Here is a 19187-nt window from a genome sequence, read left to right as displayed (position 1 = left end):
TCCAATTAAAAGTGCTTTCTTTAATACAGAATGACATGATCTGCTGGTCAGCAGTTTGAAACCCGCGACTTAAAGGGAGGGAAATCCTCTAATGGACCCATTAGGTTCACCAATTGAATTACATGACATTTTAAAAAGCTAAATTGGAGTTTACTTTGAAAGGGTTCTCTTCCTCCCTCACTAAACATTGCAATAATGACATTGCTTGTGAAACCAGGAAAGCTACTTCTACTCAATCTGGCTCTTATTACATTTACCCAAAGTTATTCACTTTATTCATTGCTTTCATAATGGAAGAGGGATTTTCAATATAATATTTTAGGGGAATGCAATCCTATCATTGGATGAACAAAAGGCCTTCAACAGGATAGTTTTTTTTATTTCTTTCAGCCGTTGACCTGGCAGGGAATCAAACCACCGGTAACCCTTTGGTCACAAGCCAAGTTCATGTAGCTATGGGCTTAAATCGTATGGGGCTTTTCCATCTCACAGTTCTCGCACTAATCGGCTCGACTCAGTTTGACTGTGAGTGAATGGTTGCTCATTTCTTCACCTTTCACCCTATGTCAGCTGGGATTGGCATCAGCAGCCCTGGAACCCGGTAGAAAATGGATGGATGGACTTTTTCAGGCAGGACAGAGCCTGCAGAACGTGGTCTGACAAAAGGTGTAGTCAAGGTGTCGGATCTTTATAACAAGGACAAATTATCTAATTGGAAGAACCTTAAACCATGTATGGGATTCACACATTTTAGAACTTCTGCCTCTGAACGACTAAGAAAATAGTGATATAAAACCTGTAATTTGGTTGTAGATAACTAATCTAAAGGTGAATATTACTCAGGAAGAAGAGTTGGAGGCTTGTTCCTTAACCCAAACAGTCAACATGCACTTTAAACTGCTAAGTAGACTTGATATAATTCCATCCTGACATAAAACGCAGGCACCAGAAGGGGTCTCTGTTCTACTGTATGAAGAGGTTTCCTCTTTTACTCCAATGACTGAGTGATTTCAACCAACACACAGTCCTTACACAGTGTTTGTGTCATGGAGGCTAAAAGATGATTTGTCCGCTCATGGGTCAGGGGGTAAATTTAGAACGTCTTTATGACTTCCCAGAAACTCTTACAACATGATGGATGAATTGGTGGTCTGATTCACATATATGTTTTCATAAAGTTAAATGTTTAAATGAAGAAAAGAAGACATCAGTGGTGTCTGTTGTTTCCCCATGTGTTTGTGTTTATTGTCAGGTCGAGTAACTTGAACATTACAAAGAAAGACGTGTAGAACCAAAGGGATAAAGTTATACTCGGAATAAATAAATGAACATGAGCATTACACTTGTACTGAGTCACACCAGGAATAAAACACTGCGTGAGACTGGGCGAATGTTAAGGAAGACTGAGGGTGATCCCTGATTGTTTAACGTACCACTGAAGCTGGAGACAGTGAGGGGGCGCTATAGAGTCGCTGTTACATGAGCAGCATTTCTGACCACAGGGACTTTACCCCATATTTAAGAACATTTTTGCAGGAACACAGTACATCTGACAACAGGGACCAGTGTCAACATTCACTTTCTGAACGTTCTGGAACATTTTGCGCGGAGCTTGCAGCATTAAAAACGCCCGATTATGCTCCGATTAAGCATTTCATGTTTCACTTTGTTACAATTGCTCGTTTTTTTTTTTTTTTTCTGCAGCAGGGTTAGCAGCAGCAGGATTTAAGTTTCCCATGTTTTCTATCGTTGTAGTGTTTATCTGGTCTTTGGACGCAGGTAGAAACACAAATAAAACAGATACCTTCTTGTTCCTTGAAAAAAAAGTCCTAGCTTCCCTAAACATTTGGTCACAACATGGCTATATATATATATGTGTGTGTGTATATATATATATCCTACTTTATCAAGCTGGTAACCAAGGGAAACACAGTGTGACCCATTTTAAAAGGGGTTAGAGTGTGTAGTGGTAGTGAAACACACAGTAGAGAGGAATCATGGACCGTCCTCTACACACACGATGTGAGATATTTTAGTTCTACTTCAGACCGATACCTCGCTTCTAATTAGAGGAAGATGTTTGCATTAAAATAAAACATTACAGTAGTTGTGGTGGGAGTTAGTGCAGATGAAGAAATCAGAGCATCGTAAACATGATGCAGCAAATCTACACAGTGCTGCTGCTGCTGTTTGCTAAAGTGAATGAGAGACAGACTCCGACTCCATAAAACACCTGCAACGATCCTCATCGTCAAAGCACATCCTGACTGCTGTACAACAAAAGTAAGAAACACATTAAATAATTCATAAATAGCCCAATAAATAAATAAATAAATAAAATAAATACATAAATAAATACAATAGAGTCATAAATAGCCATGGTCAATTCAACATGAGTGCATGGAGAATTTTTGCAGACAGTTTTTCCTGTACAGAACCGTACAGCAGCCTGAGCTACAGGCGACACACACGCATACATACACACACTCGCGCGCACACTCACACACACACAGGATTATCAGAATAAACATAATAATTTAAATAGGGAAAAGAGTAAAAGTACATAATACAAGTTTTTCGTTTGCAGGACTGTGAGCGCACACGCACACTTCCATTTCCAGAGTTTCTCTCCTACGAGCAGCAAGACTCTGCTGATGCATCATGCGAAAAACAAACCTCCTCAAAACTATATGGAATATACAGTGCATAGTTTACAAAGCCGGAACTTATATCTATACAGACAAACCTATACAGTACAATTTTCATCATTAAAAAAAGACCCTTTTTTTTCTTTTTCCTTTTGCTTTTTTTTGTGTTGCTTCCAATTCATTCGCTCTTTTCTTTTGTTCTCACCACTGTTGATCTGTGTGCTTCGGTGAAATGAAAGTCTTTGGGGAGATGAGTACATGATGAGGGGGGGAAAAAGTACAGTAAGCCATCTTTATGTATTCTACTCAGCTCCTAGTTTTAGGATATAGATGTATATATACTGTATATTGATAAAGTGTGTAGTTTTTTTTAAAGAATTCATTTTGGTTGTTTTGTGGCAGAAGAGAAAGGAAGTGCTAACAAACAGCAATATTTGTTCTTTGGGCTCCACCAAATCAATGTATGATAACCAATAATACACAGTGTGTGACCATATGAACAGTGACACCTAATTTATAGTAATGTGCTCTGTTAAATATGCTTCTCCTCTTTGATCCAGGCTCTGTGTAAAAGAGGGATTATAGTCGCAGGTCAAGGACTGGTGTGGAGTACAGTCAGTTAAACGAGAGCTGCTTATCTGTTTGCTTTTGTTCTCCCTCCTGCAGAGTGTTCAGAAGCCGGGGCTGTCGTAGCTGCTGCGGCTGTAGTAGCTGTGGTGACTGCGTGAGTGGCTCCTGCTGCGGCTCCAGCTCCGGCTGCGGCTCCAGCTGCGGCTCCTGCTCTGGCTGCGGTTGTGGCTGTGGCTCCGGCTGCGGCTGTAGCTGCTGTAGCTGCGACTGCGACTGCGGCTGGACCGCGACGGGCTGCTGTCGGAGCTGGACGAGGACGGACTGGGCCGGTAGTACGGGATCGGCCGCTTTCGAGCACTGGGGAGGGGGGGATAAATGTGAGAGGTCAAGACACTTATGTCAGACTAAGGCGACAAGTTTGAGGAGTTAGTGTCAGTGTGATCTGAAACGTATGTTAAATGATAGTTAATGTATAACACGTGATGCATTAAGACTACATTTGTTTGCTCAGTGCAGAGAAGGTTACTGAGGTGAGAGATCAGTGCAGGATCTGAAAGGCAGTGGCACACACACATACATACATACACGTACAGCTATTTGTGCAGCTTGGTTCCTTATACAAAGTGTTTTCTGTAATTGTAAACCAGAGGAATTGTGATTATGGTTATTATAGTTAAAGGTGCATTATGTAATAAATCTAAAGCAACTGGCCATAAAATCCTCCTAATATGTCACAGAGACTCAGGAATAATGTTCATATAACAAACTGAACTCACCAACAACAACAGTACAGACAAAATATTTGCATTAAAAAAATATTTTGCAGACTGCAAATCAAGTTATTGTTTTTAAATCATGTTTTGGCATGTGGCGCCACCTACTGCCGTCTACCAATCATTGCAGTCAGTAGAGTCTCAGCTGCCGAGCAACCACGGGTTGCCAGTTACGTCAGAAACGAAACCTAAAAGACCTCGGTATTTTGAATTTTAATGTAGTAACCGTTTTGGGCCACATTCTTACATATGGCACCTTTAATGAAAGCTAACGAAAACTAAAATTTAAATAAATAAAAAAATAAAATAAAAACTACAGTTGACCAAGAAAATGACAACTAACTAAAATTGTACCCAAAATGTTCTTAGTTTTTGTCGTAGTTGTGTATTATTATCACAGCAATTTACCAAGGGTTACCAAAGGCTGTGTGAGCACTAAGGGTTATTATGACACAATACTTATTATGACGTTTTTGAATCTTGCACCTGGTAAAAACTCCATTATAAAAAAAAACAAAACGAATAAAAACTAAAACTAAATAATTCAAACAAATGTCAAAACTATTATACGGTAACCTTGGTTAGGATGTTTGCGCAGCATTTTTAAAAGAAGACTTACTTTTTACTCCAACCTTCAACACTTTACTTTTCAACTTAAGACTTTTCCTTTTCATTTCACCCTGTGCTGTGTTTTATTGTTGTATTTGTATCTCTTGTCTTTTTAATTGTTATTTTCCTTTTATTGTGAAGCACTTTGAGCTGCAATCCTTGAAAGAAAAATGTATTATTATTCAAAGTGAGGACCCTTATATATATATAATGCATTCCCTTACCCTAACCCAAATGTAACTCTAACACTAAAACTAGGTCTTAACCCCTGGAAAAGCCCTTTAAAGATGTGAGGAACAGGCAAAATGTCATCACTTTACACACACACACACACGCACACGCACACGCACACGCACACGCACACGCACACGCACACAGAGCACAGAGCATAGAAAAGTATATTGTTAGTTTAAGCTTTAGCCGCCACTCAACAAGTGCTTCCTGAAAGGTAAATAAGCGGTTAGCACCCGAAAGACCCTTTTCTTCTCAGTGGAGGCCAACGACACCCAGAAAGAAATCAACAGTCGACCACGTGAGGAGAGCAAAGTGCCATCAAGGTGTGTTCCACACCAAGTGTGGATGAACTTTAATACACCTTGATAGCATTTTAATCTCCGTATCCCTGTGTTACCTGGTTAGTGCTTATAACCACAGTGGGATGCAGCGTTAGGAACAGGTGTAAATATCAGTAGAGAGGACAGAATATAAATAAAAAGGAGGAGGAGAAGGAGCACAGGTTTACTCAGGGGAACCTTTCGCTGTTCAGCCGCGTTTCAGGAGTCAAGACTACAGGGGTCCTGCTGCACAGCAACTGTTACCACGGTAACGAGCCTGCAGCAGCTCAGTTCAGCAGCATCCCGTTGTCCTGGCATCAGGACCTTTAAGACTGAAGTGAAAGACGACAAGGTAGACGTGTCTGTTCACACATGTATGAGAAAGTACAGAGTTACACGATATTTGAGCACTGACTCATCTGTAAAGGAGGGAACAAGATACAAGAGTTGTTATACGTTAAAAAGCTTTATATTTAGATGAAAACATAATGTTACCTGGTGATCCTGCGAGCCTCCATGAAGCTGGGCGAGTCTCTTCTCCGTTTGCGAATGGGCGAGTAGCTGCGTGAGCGGCGGCGAGCTCGGCTGTCGGTGTCGGAGCGGTTGGGACTGTCCCTCTCTCTGCACAACAAACGTTTGCACCAGGAGGAAGAGAAGGAAATCAGTGCGTAAGTGGACAGAAAAAGCAGTGAGAGTGATGTTTCAGTGCACAAGAGAGGTGAAGAAGAGTGGGGTGGAGTGTGGAGTGTTGCAAAAACATGCAATATGGGGATTGAGTAAATGGGACACTCTAAATTAACCCCGCCGATGTCAGCTGAGATTGGCACAGCTTCCCCCACGACCCTCATGTGGAGGATAAAGCGATAGAAGATGGATGGAATATTGGAGGAACAGCTCAGGTTGAACAGTTTGGAGGTAAAGTAAAGTCAATGTTGCGATGGTCTTGACACGTGCCGTGACAAAGCATGTTGAAGAGGCAGGAAGAAAAGAGGAAGACCACAGAGAAGGTTCATTGGTATGAGGACAGGTGTTGTTACAGACACAAGGGAGAGGACCAGATGGAGGCAGGTGACGCAAGGCCAAAAGAAGAAGAAGAGAGAGTGATGTGTCACCTGGAGTTATTCTGTCGAATGTGAGGGGACTTGGCCTTGCTGGGGCCTCTGTCTCTTGAAGCCGAGTGCGAGGACGAGCGCCCGCTGCTCCAGGAGCTGCTGCGTTGTCGGAGGTTGGCTTTGCTCCGAGACTCCTCTTTCTTCCTGGCCGACGTGTGGGAGTGTCGCCCCGGAGACGCCGACGGGCTCCGATGGTGCGCCTGACCGCGACTGGTGCGGTGGTGACGCTTGGAGGAGTGGCCTCCTTTTGTCCTGATGTTAAGTGACGGAAAATATGTAATAATTACCTCAGCAGCTTGGATAAAGTCGACCTATGGAGCAATAAGTTTCATGAAAGCTCACTTTTTCTGGTGGCGGGAGTTCCTCCCTCTGTGAGTGTGGTTGTGCAGGGAATGGGCTGAGTCACTGCTGTGAGCAGGGGAGTGGGAGCTCTTGTTCGGGCCTCTCTGGCTCCCTCTCCTCCCCGTCGTCTGGGAAACGGAGCTCCCTACAGCTGCGTTCCTGCCGTCCACACTCCCAGCCTCTCCTGCTGCACACGTTGGTCCTGCTTGGCTCCTGCTTGGGGCGCTGTGGAGCTTGTGCTCTCTCAGCAGAGTACTGGACTGGATGCTTGCAGAGGCAGCAGTCAACAGATGGAGCTTCTGTAGAGAAATGATGAGCAACAAAGGAAAAAAGAAAAGAAAAAAGAAAAAGGACAAAAGGAGAATTAGAGAGTTTCCAGGCCGGTGATTGATAGCTACGGTGTACTTGCCAAAAGAAGGTAAACATCTAAAAGAAAAAGATCTAGGTTTTCTCCATATGGCTTATAGATAGTCCTCTATGGTGCAGCGCATGCAATACTTGGCATGCAAAACCATAATGAGTTGAAGAAAACATAATCGCAAAAACAAACAAACAAAAAAAAACTAAGAGGAGAAGGAAGAGAGGGAGAAAAAGAAAAGAAAAAACTGTGACCCAAATAAGTTTAAGAGCAGAGAGTACAGAGCTACAGAGTGTGGGGAGAAGAAAAAGAGGACTTCTTCAGTTATTTTAGTAATGATTAAAAAAAGAACAAAAAGAAAAGAACAGAAAGAGAAGACAACTTGACAGAACATCACAGAAATGGAAGGAACAAAATAAAGATCACAATTATTGAATCAATCGAATCAAACAAATCTTCTGCTACTCAAATTTCTCTGTCTGGATTTTTTTTTTTCCTGAAGACAATTGCTGAGATGTGAACAGCGACCCATTTTCTTTGTTTTTTTTGTGTGTGTTAATGGTTACTCTTGATTTACTCCCTTCTGGTTAACATCCACTTACCAATAAAGTGGTATTCCCTCCTTTAGTAGGTAAGGTATGAAGAAAAGGGAAAAGTGGGGCAACATAAGTGCATCATTAGATTCACAAAATGCAAGAGAAAAAGACACAAAACCCTTCCCTGCCAGTGACTCATGAAACAATGCATGGACATCAATGGAAAAGAACTGAAAAGCAAAGAGGAAAACCACAATGTGCAGGGAGTCCCTCACACAGAGAGTCAATCCTCCGCGCGCGAGAGCAACTGGCTGCTGAGAGTCAATGGTACAGTCCGTTTACCTTTTTCTCTCTCTCCATAGAATCTAGCACAGGTGAGGAGTTTACAGGACGAGGACCTGAGGACCTTTTACCTGCTCACCTCCTTCATACAAGACACTGAGAAAGTTCCTCGGACTTGGTTTATTACTGAGACTGAGCCATGTTTTATGGCAACCATGGGGTGTCATTTCACACAAGCACCTTAAGAAATAAACAATAAGAATGTGATTGGATCCTTTGGGATTTCTAAGGTTTATTTTAGTTTTATTAACAGACTTGATTGAATTGAAACATTTGTGCTAAAAGGAAAAGGCTGGCAGTATTCTGTGTCCATGCACCGTCAATAAATCCAAAAAAGAACCAGAACCAACAATCCCACCTTTTCTGTGTATTGTATGTCCTTCATATGCTCTTTTCCGCCTGTGTTTTAATATTGTTCTGTTTTCTTTTCTTTGCCCGAGTAAAATGCCCATGAGACGTCAACAAATATATTTTATTTGACAGAATTCATAGTTGTGTTGTTTTAAAAACACACCATTGTGCCCCGAGTGCCGTTGTTCCACCTTCACAATGAACGCACACTCTTTTAATTTGTCCTTGTTCTATTAATACTAGAGAACCACATGTGTTTCAGTTATTATTCACTACAATAACAACACAACATCCAGGTGATGTGAGAGGTAACTTTGCCTTAGACCAAGTAGTGAGGCTCTTAACCCTTTAAGGTACTACTCAACCATTTGGTCGACCACACTTTAAGTCACTATATCTCATTGAAAAATGCATCAAGCTGAACTCACTAACACTTAATGTGACGTCTCAACCGTTTGGTAGAGGCCTGTATCTGAAATACTGTAGAAAAATAAAATAAAAATAAAATAAATACATAGATATTGATTGTCATTATGGTCATCATAAGGAAATCAAATCAAATAATAATACATTTCTTGGTGCGTACCTTAAAGGGATAAACCATGAAATATCTCAACCACTATGGATTTCTATGTAACTTTTAAAATTTAATTTAGTAGATATGTTTGATTTCACCCTCAGGATAACTTTCATCTTGAGTCATAATTATTATTATTGTCATCATTTTATTTTATTTAGTTTAAACCAATGTGTGGTTTATGATCAAACCTGTGCAAAATGAATGAGGAGTTCCCGCGAGTCTATGTGGTAATTGTGTTGATTATCGTACAATGGCAGCGGTAACAATTAATACTTTGCTAAATTAAAACACAAAATGCAATTAGTGAATCACGTTCAAAGGCAGCCATAATTGAATAATGAAAAATCTGATTGTTCTGTGCCTGTTTAAGAAAATGCAACTCATAAAAAAACAATTCAAAGTTAATATTCAGATGGCATGTCATTTACTACTTCTCCATCTTGTTTACAATCTACGACACAATAAATATTGAGCTGAAGCTTTACTTCAAATTTGATTTTGAGATTTTTTTTTTTTTTTTTTTACGCTGACACGACCGTCCTATTTATCGTGGCCACAACGAGTGACTGTGTCCAATTAACAATTAGCTATTGCTCAGGGCTAATGCCCAGCCCTTGACCTGGCAACTGGCAACTGGCAACCCTTCAGTCATAAGCCAAGTTCTTTCATCCGCTTGGTTATGGGGCTGCCCCATGAATCCAATTTGCAAAAAATGTCAGGGAAAAAATGTCAAGATGAGATATTTTACCTGAATGGCTCAGCCCAGGCAGTAACTATAGTGGTTTTTGTAACTGAAACTAACTAAGAAGATTGTTGGCTTTGGTCTTTGCAAGAGATTTGTTGACGGTGAGGAAGAACAGAGTAAAGCCAGCGTTATTATTTAAACTATGTATAGTTTGAAGCATTTGGCTTATGCTTGGTTGAAGTGAATTAGTTGGAGTTGAGATACCGGAAAATGAGCCACAGTTATACGCTGCTCATTCCAAGCAGGTGAGTAAATCTCCAAAAAGGACTTTTTAAATGAAAGCATATACAGCTGGCTCTTCCACGTCAATTATCATGTGCTACTTTTTGACCGAAGGTAAAGCAGAGAAACACCTCGTGATCCTGGCAGAGAAGAACCACCCTCTGCTCTAGTGAAGACGTCTTTGTGCCGATATAAGAAGAAACACACAACCACTGGGCGCTGATGACATTTTGTGAGAAACAGTCGTCGGAAATCAAATATGGTGAAAATCATATGAAGGATGTACTAATTCACCAACAGACAGAGAGATGCTGGACAAACAGAAATGCATTATACCAACAAAAACAGAACGAAAGCAAAGAGTGGACCTGGAAGATAGAGCGGGATATTGGACTTCAGAATGAAGTTAAAGGAGGAAAGAGGAAAAACCAGAGCTCTTTGTAATCCAATCTTTAAAGAGTCAAATCATAACTGATGAAGTGGAATTAATTTGGTTAGAGACCATTGGTAAATAACATAAAGAGATATAAAAGATAGAATGATAGCGAAAGAGAGAGAGAGAGAAACATTGACGTCACTCAGGCTAGGGTGCTTGTCACATTCTCATCTGCATAAAGATCACGTGCGTAGGCAAAGCGTTACCTACCTTCCATTTCAATCAGTGACACGTATGCAATATCAACAGAAACAAGGAAAGAAAGAAAAAAGGAACAAAAAGGAGAAAGGAATGTTCTCCGCAGCGAAATGGGAAAAAGACAATGACCTCTTTTAGTATCAACGCTACATATTTGAGTCCAGAGACTAAAGGAGAACTAAACAAACCAAAAAGTATAACGAAAGAAAGAAAAATCCACATGGAATTAAAAAAAAAAAAAAAAAAAAAATCAAAAGTGAAATTAGAAAGAAAAGGATGGATCTAAAAGCTACATGATTTGATTTGTCTTTTTCGCTTGAACAAATGCAGCCATATTTGTGTCAAAACAGGGTGGGGATGGAGGGTGGGGAAGCGAATCGAGATAATCGTCATATTAGTGGACATCCATGTCGAGCTGAAAGGAGGAGGAGGAGGAGGAGGAGGAGGAGGAGGAGGAGGAGGAGGAGGGTGTGGGTGGAGCATGCAGAGCTGGCAGATATGAAAGAAAAAATGTCAGGACAACAAGAAGTGAGAGACGCGAGTCACACAGGACACAGATGACCAGGGAGGAGAGGAAGAGGAGGAGGAGACAAGGGTAGAAGAGTGTCAAGGGGGAGGGAGGTGTGAGGGGACAGTGACTGCTACGATGGACGACTGAGAGAGTAATCTCATTTGAAAGGGACCCAATCTCATTTTGGCCTGGATCTTCTTCAGCAGCAGCAGCAGCAGCAGCAGCAATTCTGCATTCTGTATGATTTTTTTTGTTGGATGTCATGTTTGTCTTACTCATCAGGATAAACAGAGTCGTGGTGGAGGAGGGGTGTGTGTGTGTGTGTGTGTGTGGGAGGGGGGGGGGGGGGTGTGGTTGTATGAGGTACTGACACATAGTCAGCAAGGACTGAGCTGCACTGAGCACCGAGAATTGAAAACCAGTCGAAGGAAAGAAGACGATGAAAGCTCGCTGACACTCAGTACGTATACATGCACAGTTTAACTCAGCTAAGGCCTTAGTCTGACTAAGACGAGGCAATTGTACAACTTGCAGAGTCCGATTATAAACGGACTCATATTGAATCTGAAGAAAAACAGACAGCGAACAATGGGATGGATCATGCTGCTGTTCTACAAATTAGATATAGTCTGTCTTCAGTCTGACTAAGCTTAATCAGGCTATGAATCGCATTATCCAGGTATGTTAGTCCCACTAAGACCAACTCAATTTTAGTCAGACTAATGTGTTTACATGACATTAAGTAAATTGGATCATTGTCTTAGCCCGACTAAAAGCGGAAAATGCATGTAAACGCACTGGCTGCTTGCAAGGACTCTCCCAAAAACAGATTTTTAGGCACTTAACGAAATGCTAAGAATTTCTTAACTAATTTATCTTGCAATTAGACAGTCTTTCCTGACAGGAAACTGATGTTTCAGCAGTTTATCAGCAGTAGATGTGAGGTGAAAACACAGATTTTTGTCTATGGGCTTTGGTGTGAAGCAGTTTTAAAACCTCAGTGTTCATTTGAAAAAGGCTGTGTTATGATAACATTAAGTAGTGCATAAAATAGTGCATAGTGTAGTAGTAGTGCATACAATCTATTGTTGTCTCCTTTGTTATACTCAGAGCAAGTGTCCTTGTCTTTGACTGGTTTATAGCACAGGATCATTCATTCACACAGCAGTAACTATGTGTCAGTACCTTATACAACAACACTTTAGAAAAACAAACTATAATTTTAAAGAGCTTTGTCAGATCTGCTGTTTAAACTCTCAAAGAGAAGTGAGGGCACTTGCGTTCAAAATGGATTGGGTCCCTTTAAAATAACATTTGTGTTCATAAAAGTGCGAGTTGTCCTCGTTATTTCCAACAGAGTCTGTGTGTTTATGTCTCAAGTGTTAGTTAATGAGCAAGAGGATGACTTGTCCTGGTTGGGACTGTCTCAACAACTGAGTGGGAGACAGATCTCAGATGCTTCCCATAAAACAGCTCTAACAAGCAGTCTATGCACTGCAATTTTTAAACATTATTTGTACTTACAACACATTTTGTCCGAACATATTGGAAAACTAATTCCATCTTTCTTGATGCTGCTTCCCTTTTCCCTGCAGAGTTGAGCTCTGAGCGGGATGTTCACACCGCAGAGGATTATTTGTGTTTACTTCAGTGACTGAAAAAAAATCAACACTCGAAAAGAAGAAGGGCTTTTTCTTTCCACTATTTCCTTCAAGTTTGTCCTGATGTTGTTCCTCAGTTTTTCCCAAGGAGAATAACTGTAAAATCCAGTTTGAAACCCCATCCCTTTTTAATGTTAGATGTTAGTGTTTCTGACTATTTCTATAACTACTCAAAGCCAACAGTCTAACTGCGCTGTGATTGACCAGTGGTGAATAATTGAGAAGGGTTTGCACAGGTCACGCAGTTTCATTTCTGTCTCTTTTCATGGGAACAGCAGCACTAAGAAAGCAGCAAGCTTGACATTCTGTCATTTTCGATATATTTGAATGATGATATATTGCACCTCCACCTTCTGGAACGCTTATATCAGCTTGTGTGATTTACGGTGTAATTGAACAGAAAGGTTGTTCAGGCCTCTGCTTAAGAACATTGCATATCTGCTCCCTAAGCTTTTCTCTGGGAAGCATCCAGGACTTGAGACAGTCTCAAATAGGCCTTGAGGAAAACTAACATGTACACAAACTGCGATTAATGATAGAAAAACCAGAGCTGCTACACAGAATATCTACTAAACCACACAACTGCTGCAGTAAAAACCAGACTTCACTTAGATCCAGGATTTAGCACACATACTGTAACCAGCGTCTTGTGAAATGATGTCAGTGTGAGGACAGTTTCTTAGCCTTTGGAGGAGATTAATTCTACTTAAGGGCAGCATCGTCTTAAATGCTTCACAGTTTTAAAAGAAATTGAGCCAATTAAAATGCTCTTCTTTTATACTAAATCCCATCTGAACAAAGAACATTATTTTTCTGACATCCCTTGCCATTGGTCTTAACTGACAGAGTAGAAACAGAACGTCAGGGATAGAAGATACACCGCCACCTAGGGGTAACATGCACGTCGACATGGTAAAGTAAAAAATGGGAGAAGCCTCCCTGGAGCTGTTGGATTGTCGCCTGTAGGAGAAGAGGATCTATCACTGAGCAGAGAGCATGTGCTTGAGAAGAAAGACAACGGTATTAACAGGAAATAAACCAGTGCACGTACCCAGTTAACCTACTTGGTCCAGTTCCAAAGCATTTGAGTGCTTTTTATGTAAAACGAGACAGAAAGATTTGGGCATTTATTCATGGGTAAATACCACGTAAGTCAAAATAAGATACAGGAATGACACAGAAAGGAGAAAGAGAGAGAGAGAGAGAAGGAGAGCGATCAGATCGTAGACACATGCAAGGATTAGAAAATAGTAGACATCAAGTCATTGGAGGGAGTGTCTACATGATGTTTGCAGTTTTGTAGAGTCTTTTTTATCTATAGTATGGACGACCAAGGGCAGGTCAGGCCTTTTAAATATTAAAAATACTAATCAGATACTAACAAGGCACAGTTCATGAGTAATCTATAAACCGAAGGCTTTAAGAGTATTGTGAAATGTTTGCAGTGCTGGTTGTTTGATTTTTAAAGAGCAGAACTAAAGGAAAGGCCCATTCATTCATTCATTCATTCATTCATTCATTCATTCATTCATTCATTCTGTTGCATCAGCCCACAGGAAGTCGTTTAAATGTGGTTCTTCTTCCTGTGACTGCACAAGTATTGTTTTTCATTCTGTAATGCATTAGGGATTTTTAATGAAATCTAATGACATTTAGGACTGACAGGTCTACATTACGGTCTCCTGGACAACACTTCATGCAATGTGCTGCTGAACATTGGTTTCTTTTAATTTATCTGCCTTTTGGTGTATATTACAGAACAAATTGAGATTTAAATGTGTAAATTTTTCTTTCTTTACCAGTTATAAATAAACACCCCGATGACTAAATGATGAAGTCTAAATGTGTGCTCTGTATGTTCTGTAACAGAAACAGTAAAAAGGGACTTTAGGGACTTTAACCCTCTAAGGTACCCACAAAGAAAAAAGCAAAGGAAAAGTTATTTCTTTGTATTTTTTTTATTATTTTATTTTATTTACTTTATTTTTTATGTTTTTTAAATTAGACCCTACAGTATTTCAGATACAGGCCTCTACCAAACGGTTGAGATATCTGTTCATAATAAACCTGGTTTGCATAATTCAAAAGTACAACAAGTCACATTAATTTAGTGTTAGTGAGTTCAGCTTGATGCATTTTTCAATGAGATATAGTGACTTAAAGTGTGGTCGACCAAATGGTTGAGTAGTAACTTAAAGGGTTAAACATTCCATACAGCTCAGCAGAAATGGCTGACACCTTGTATGGTGAACTGCACCTTGTTTATATGTTTAACTACATTGTGTTTAAGTAAACTTGAATATAATCTAAATATAAATATAAAATAATATAAAGGAGCAACTGTTTGAAGTATTCATACCTGTTCTTCTATTCTTGGCTTCAGTTTTTTCCTTTCATTCATTCATTCTTTTTCAGTTGTTATTGTTATGTTGCAGCAGGCGCCCGCTCAGAAGAAACAATAATCGCTTTGCTCATTCATTTGGAAACATTGTGTGACAATGCGGCTGCTATTTCCACTCTATGTGCGCTTTACTAATGCTGTGCAGTGACTCTGAGGATGTGTGCAGAACAGAGACACTATAACCTTGGTTGTCTTTGCTCCCTCCCTCTGTTGCCGGTAAACAACAAGAACAAACAAAAAAAAAACAAGATGGCAGAGGTGTCAAAGAGAGCCACAAATAAAAGCAGCAAGAGCAGCACGGTTTATACAGGACAGAGCTGCCTTTAACACATCAAAAATAATATTAGTAATGATAATAAAAAAAACAAAAAATTCCTTGGAATTACTGATGAAAGAGCAAAAAAACCTTTCAGTATCAACGTTTTGGGAATTTTCAACCAAACACAAAAGAGAGAGATCAAACTGATTTAAAGACTGTGGTGAATACCATTGCAGTGGGTAGGTGGGGGGGGGGGTGTGAGCAAAATAGATGAGATTACATACATCGCTCCCTTTCTCGCCGTCAGCGTGGTTGAGTCTGCTGGCCTTGCCGTTGCGGCTTCGCTGGGTGTGGTCCCCGTTGTGCCATGTGGTGAGGCTGTGGGGACCAGTGGACAGAGAGGTTCCGGACACCTTCGCTCCATCAGTCTTGTGCTTGGAGTTTAGTCTGAAAGAGCAAAACGTAAAGAGATTAAGCATTAAAGCTTGTGCTGTGACTCATAAATCCCTAAATATTAGGCTGGATTGACACTTTTCATTTGAGTTAGCTGAAGGTTGTCCCTTGTCCTTCAGATGTTTTTGAGCATGATAGTGTTTGCTTTAACTGGGAGAAACCATCCCAGAGCAGAGGAGGTGGATTAAGACAGTGCTGTCCTGAGCTCTTTTCATAACACACAGAACAACAGTAATGAAGTCCAACACCCACACAATAGCACACTGTGTCTCTTGGGTGACCCTCTTTCACACCTTGACTCAGGTGAAACAAACAACCTGAAACTGGGTCAAGAGGGCGAATGATCGGCCATTGTTCAACTTAAGCCCGCTTCACACTAGAGGAACTTCATCACCGATTTTCAATGTTTTAATCCTGAAAAGGCGCAGACGAGACGATCCATGCGAGATGCAGGACCACACACTTAGGATTTAATTAAATGACTTCAGCGAGGAGATTAGAGGGATTGGGAATCTCACAGAAACTCATAATTTAACATGAGTTCAGAATATAAACAGACATGGAGGCGGACTGTCGGCGTCGTCAGTTAATAGCTGTTGTATGTGCAGTGTTTTGTGCTAATTTGGCCAGGTAATCAGTTCAAATCAACCTAAAATCGGAAGGCACTCAAGATTGTCCGAAAGGCCTGAACTGGTCAAAGAAGGGACAATGATAAAGATGATAATCTTGGACACTTGCATGAGATTATGCAAAGAGATCTGCAGATACCCACACATGGACAACCCATATCTCAAAGAATACAAGAACATAGATGTGAAATGGAATGTGAGATCAAGTATGTGCACATGGAACACGAGACTGATGCAGAACCTTATTTTAGTATGAATGGAATCCCGGCAATGTACATGCCAACGGAAATGCTTAGCAACACTCTGCAAACTTGAAAGGTGGAGAATATAGAGAATAATAAGCTCACCCTGTGGGTTTTTTATAGACCTGGAATTTAATTTGGTGTAATGATAAACCGGAGTGAAATTAAAGCTTTTGCTTTGGTCTTTAACTATTAATTTGTGTTTTTATTACTTTAATTGCAGGTGTTTATTTTGTTTGATTACATTTATTGACTTATATTTTATTTCATATTTATATTGCATATAGCGTGGGGTTTTTTCAACCTCAAAATATCCTGATTTCATTCAACAGGGTAATATTTGACAGATTATACTTCAACAAGTCCTTCTTTACCCGTTGAAATACCCTTAAAGGGCCAATACAACCCAGAAAACTCTTTTGCACGTCACAAAAAGTGACTGCAGCTCCAACATTGTGACCTAAAGGATTTCTCTTCCTCACTTGCTTTCATTCATGAGGGTTGTAATAAATGGCAATTTGTATTTTTAAATATGAATTATTTGTTTGATTGTGAATTTTAATTATCTGGTGTGTGTGATGTGTGCGAGTGGTGACCTTGACGTATGACGTAACGAAAAAGAGACCGACAGTCAGCAGTGAAACCGCTCGACAGTCAACACAGCGTGATCAGTGTGCGCCAAAATAAATGTGTGTAAAAATGAGTGAGAGAGAGAGAGTGTGTGTGTGTGTGTATGTGTGTGTGTGTGTGTAATCATACCTTGCAGGAGATTTGGAGGTGCTGCGAGTGGAGGACAGGGAGGCGCTACGGGAACTACAGCAGCTGCCTTGGCGCTGTGAACTCCTACCCGGGGTTTCACCAGGGGACCTGATGGATGAAACACACACCACACACACAAAGCAACACACACGCACGCACACACACACACACAGCGATGTAAATGTATATATGCATGAAACACAGATGCAAGCTCAATTGTCAATCCATGGGAAATGTAAAACAGTTCATGCACCGCCACACACTTTCAATATATATTCTAATTAAGACAGGGAGCAATATATTACAGTGAGATTGTGTTGAACTTGCACAAAATACATAAAGAGGAGATGCACCCTGTGCTTTCCACTTGTTAACATTCTCTGTGAGTCTGGGCCTGTGATAATAGCTGTAAAATACCAATATAAATTTATGAGACTGCATGTGGGGCCTATTATACCCATTGTTCATGAGTGAGGTGACTGTTTGTTTTTTGTGTATGGAGGACAAACTGTGCTATAATTATCCTCACACACCGCATGCTAAATGTGCACAGACCATCCAGTTTCACAAATAATTAATGCGAGGCGTTGTTTAATTGTGAAAAGCAATAAAAAAGAACACTGTCGCTGTGGCAGCTCGGCATTATCATGTAAATGGCATCACAGGGATTTGACTGTGAGTCTCACCTCTTTTTCTGCTTAGTCTTGTCTTTGTGTTTGTTCTTTGGGCTGCCCGATCTGAAAACAAACGCCATGTGTGAGATAATTAAGCGGTGAACGTTAAAGCAATGGAGATTACCCTTTGTAGAAACCAGAAATCACTTTACCTGCCCATATGGTCTGCATTGTCTTTTGAGCAAACAGTGCTCAATAATGCAGAAAAATACAATGACACACACACACACACACATACACACACACACACCGCCACTCGGGAAAACTCATTTGCGGCACTTTGATTCACGCCATCATGACAGTGGTTGTGCTGTTTTCATTCGTCATACACACCTGTATCTCCTCTTCTTCCTGGAGCCAGACGCAGATCTACAGAAAACACAAACACCACAATCATTGCAATGACGCTATATCATGACAGCTGCAGCGTTGACGTGCTGTGATATCCTGGAGAACAGCTCAGCCTCGCTGAGGAAATATGGATATACAGAACGTCTCAGTTTCCACCGTGAAATAATACATTTATTGCACATCAGTGCATGTTCTATAGATGGTGGTGGTGGTTTCTGGAGATACAAAACCTGCTTGTTGTCACCTCCACCAAGGAGGTCAGGAGGTTAGCATAACTCAAAAAGTAAAGTATGGATATGGATGACATTTTACGAGGTTGTGGGTTATGGACCAAGGAATGACTGTGGTGGTGATACATATCCAGGTGCGTGATGGATCTAAAGGTCCAGTCTGTATTATTTGGGAGGGTTTATTGACAGAGATTGAATATACTGCCCATAAGTGTGCTTGCATAAATCACTTTAACACAATAATTTGTTTTTGTAGCCTTAGATTAAGCCTTCTATGTCACCTTTGGGAGGGGCCTTGCTTTTTTGGTAACACTTTAGATTAGGGAACACATATTCACCATTATATAAATAGCATATTACCCCTTTATTAGTAATCACTAAGCACGCATTAACACCTTATTCTACCTCTATTAAGATATGTATTAAGATTTTTCTTACATAAGGCCTGCTTAATATTTACTAATAAAGGGCTAGTATGCTACTTATATGCATGTTAGTGAGCACCTAGTTAATGGTCAATATGTGTTCCCTCATCTAAAGTGTTAGGTTTTTTTGTTTAACCTTGATTTAACACCAGGGAAAAAACCCCACAATGGGATTAAAAATATTTTTTTCTTATATTCTATTAATCCCTTGAGGAC

The 19187-nt window shown here is 40.4% G+C and overlaps 1 protein-coding gene across 1 annotated transcript in view; it reads right to left on the bottom strand.

Moving 5' to 3' along the window:
• Positions 1-3319: 3319 nt before the first annotated feature.
• Positions 3320-19187, bottom strand: part of srrm3 (serine/arginine repetitive matrix 3) — a gene marked incomplete at its 3' end in the record, with an annotated part of 41353 nt that continues 25485 nt past the window's right edge. Inside the window, exons 7-14 of the mRNA XM_083909935.1 lie at positions 18299-18334; positions 17978-18028; positions 17292-17399; positions 15493-15655; positions 6609-6907; positions 6267-6518; positions 5650-5775; positions 3320-3575 (exon numbers count right to left, since the gene is read on the bottom strand). Of these exons, the coding sequence (XP_083766061.1) occupies positions 3320-3575; positions 5650-5775; positions 6267-6518; positions 6609-6907; positions 15493-15655; positions 17292-17399; positions 17978-18028; positions 18299-18334 (1291 nt within the window). The remainder of the gene's footprint in view (positions 3576-5649; positions 5776-6266; positions 6519-6608; positions 6908-15492; positions 15656-17291; positions 17400-17977; positions 18029-18298; positions 18335-19187) is intronic.

The sequence above is a fragment of the Microchirus variegatus genome (genome assembly GCF_963457635.1).
Source record: "Microchirus variegatus genome assembly, chromosome: 2".
In the NCBI taxonomy this organism is placed as follows: Eukaryota; Metazoa; Chordata; class Actinopteri; order Pleuronectiformes; family Soleidae; genus Microchirus; species Microchirus variegatus.
The sequence above is the reverse complement of the archived record's forward strand: the minus strand, read 5'-3'. Positions and strand labels throughout refer to the sequence as shown.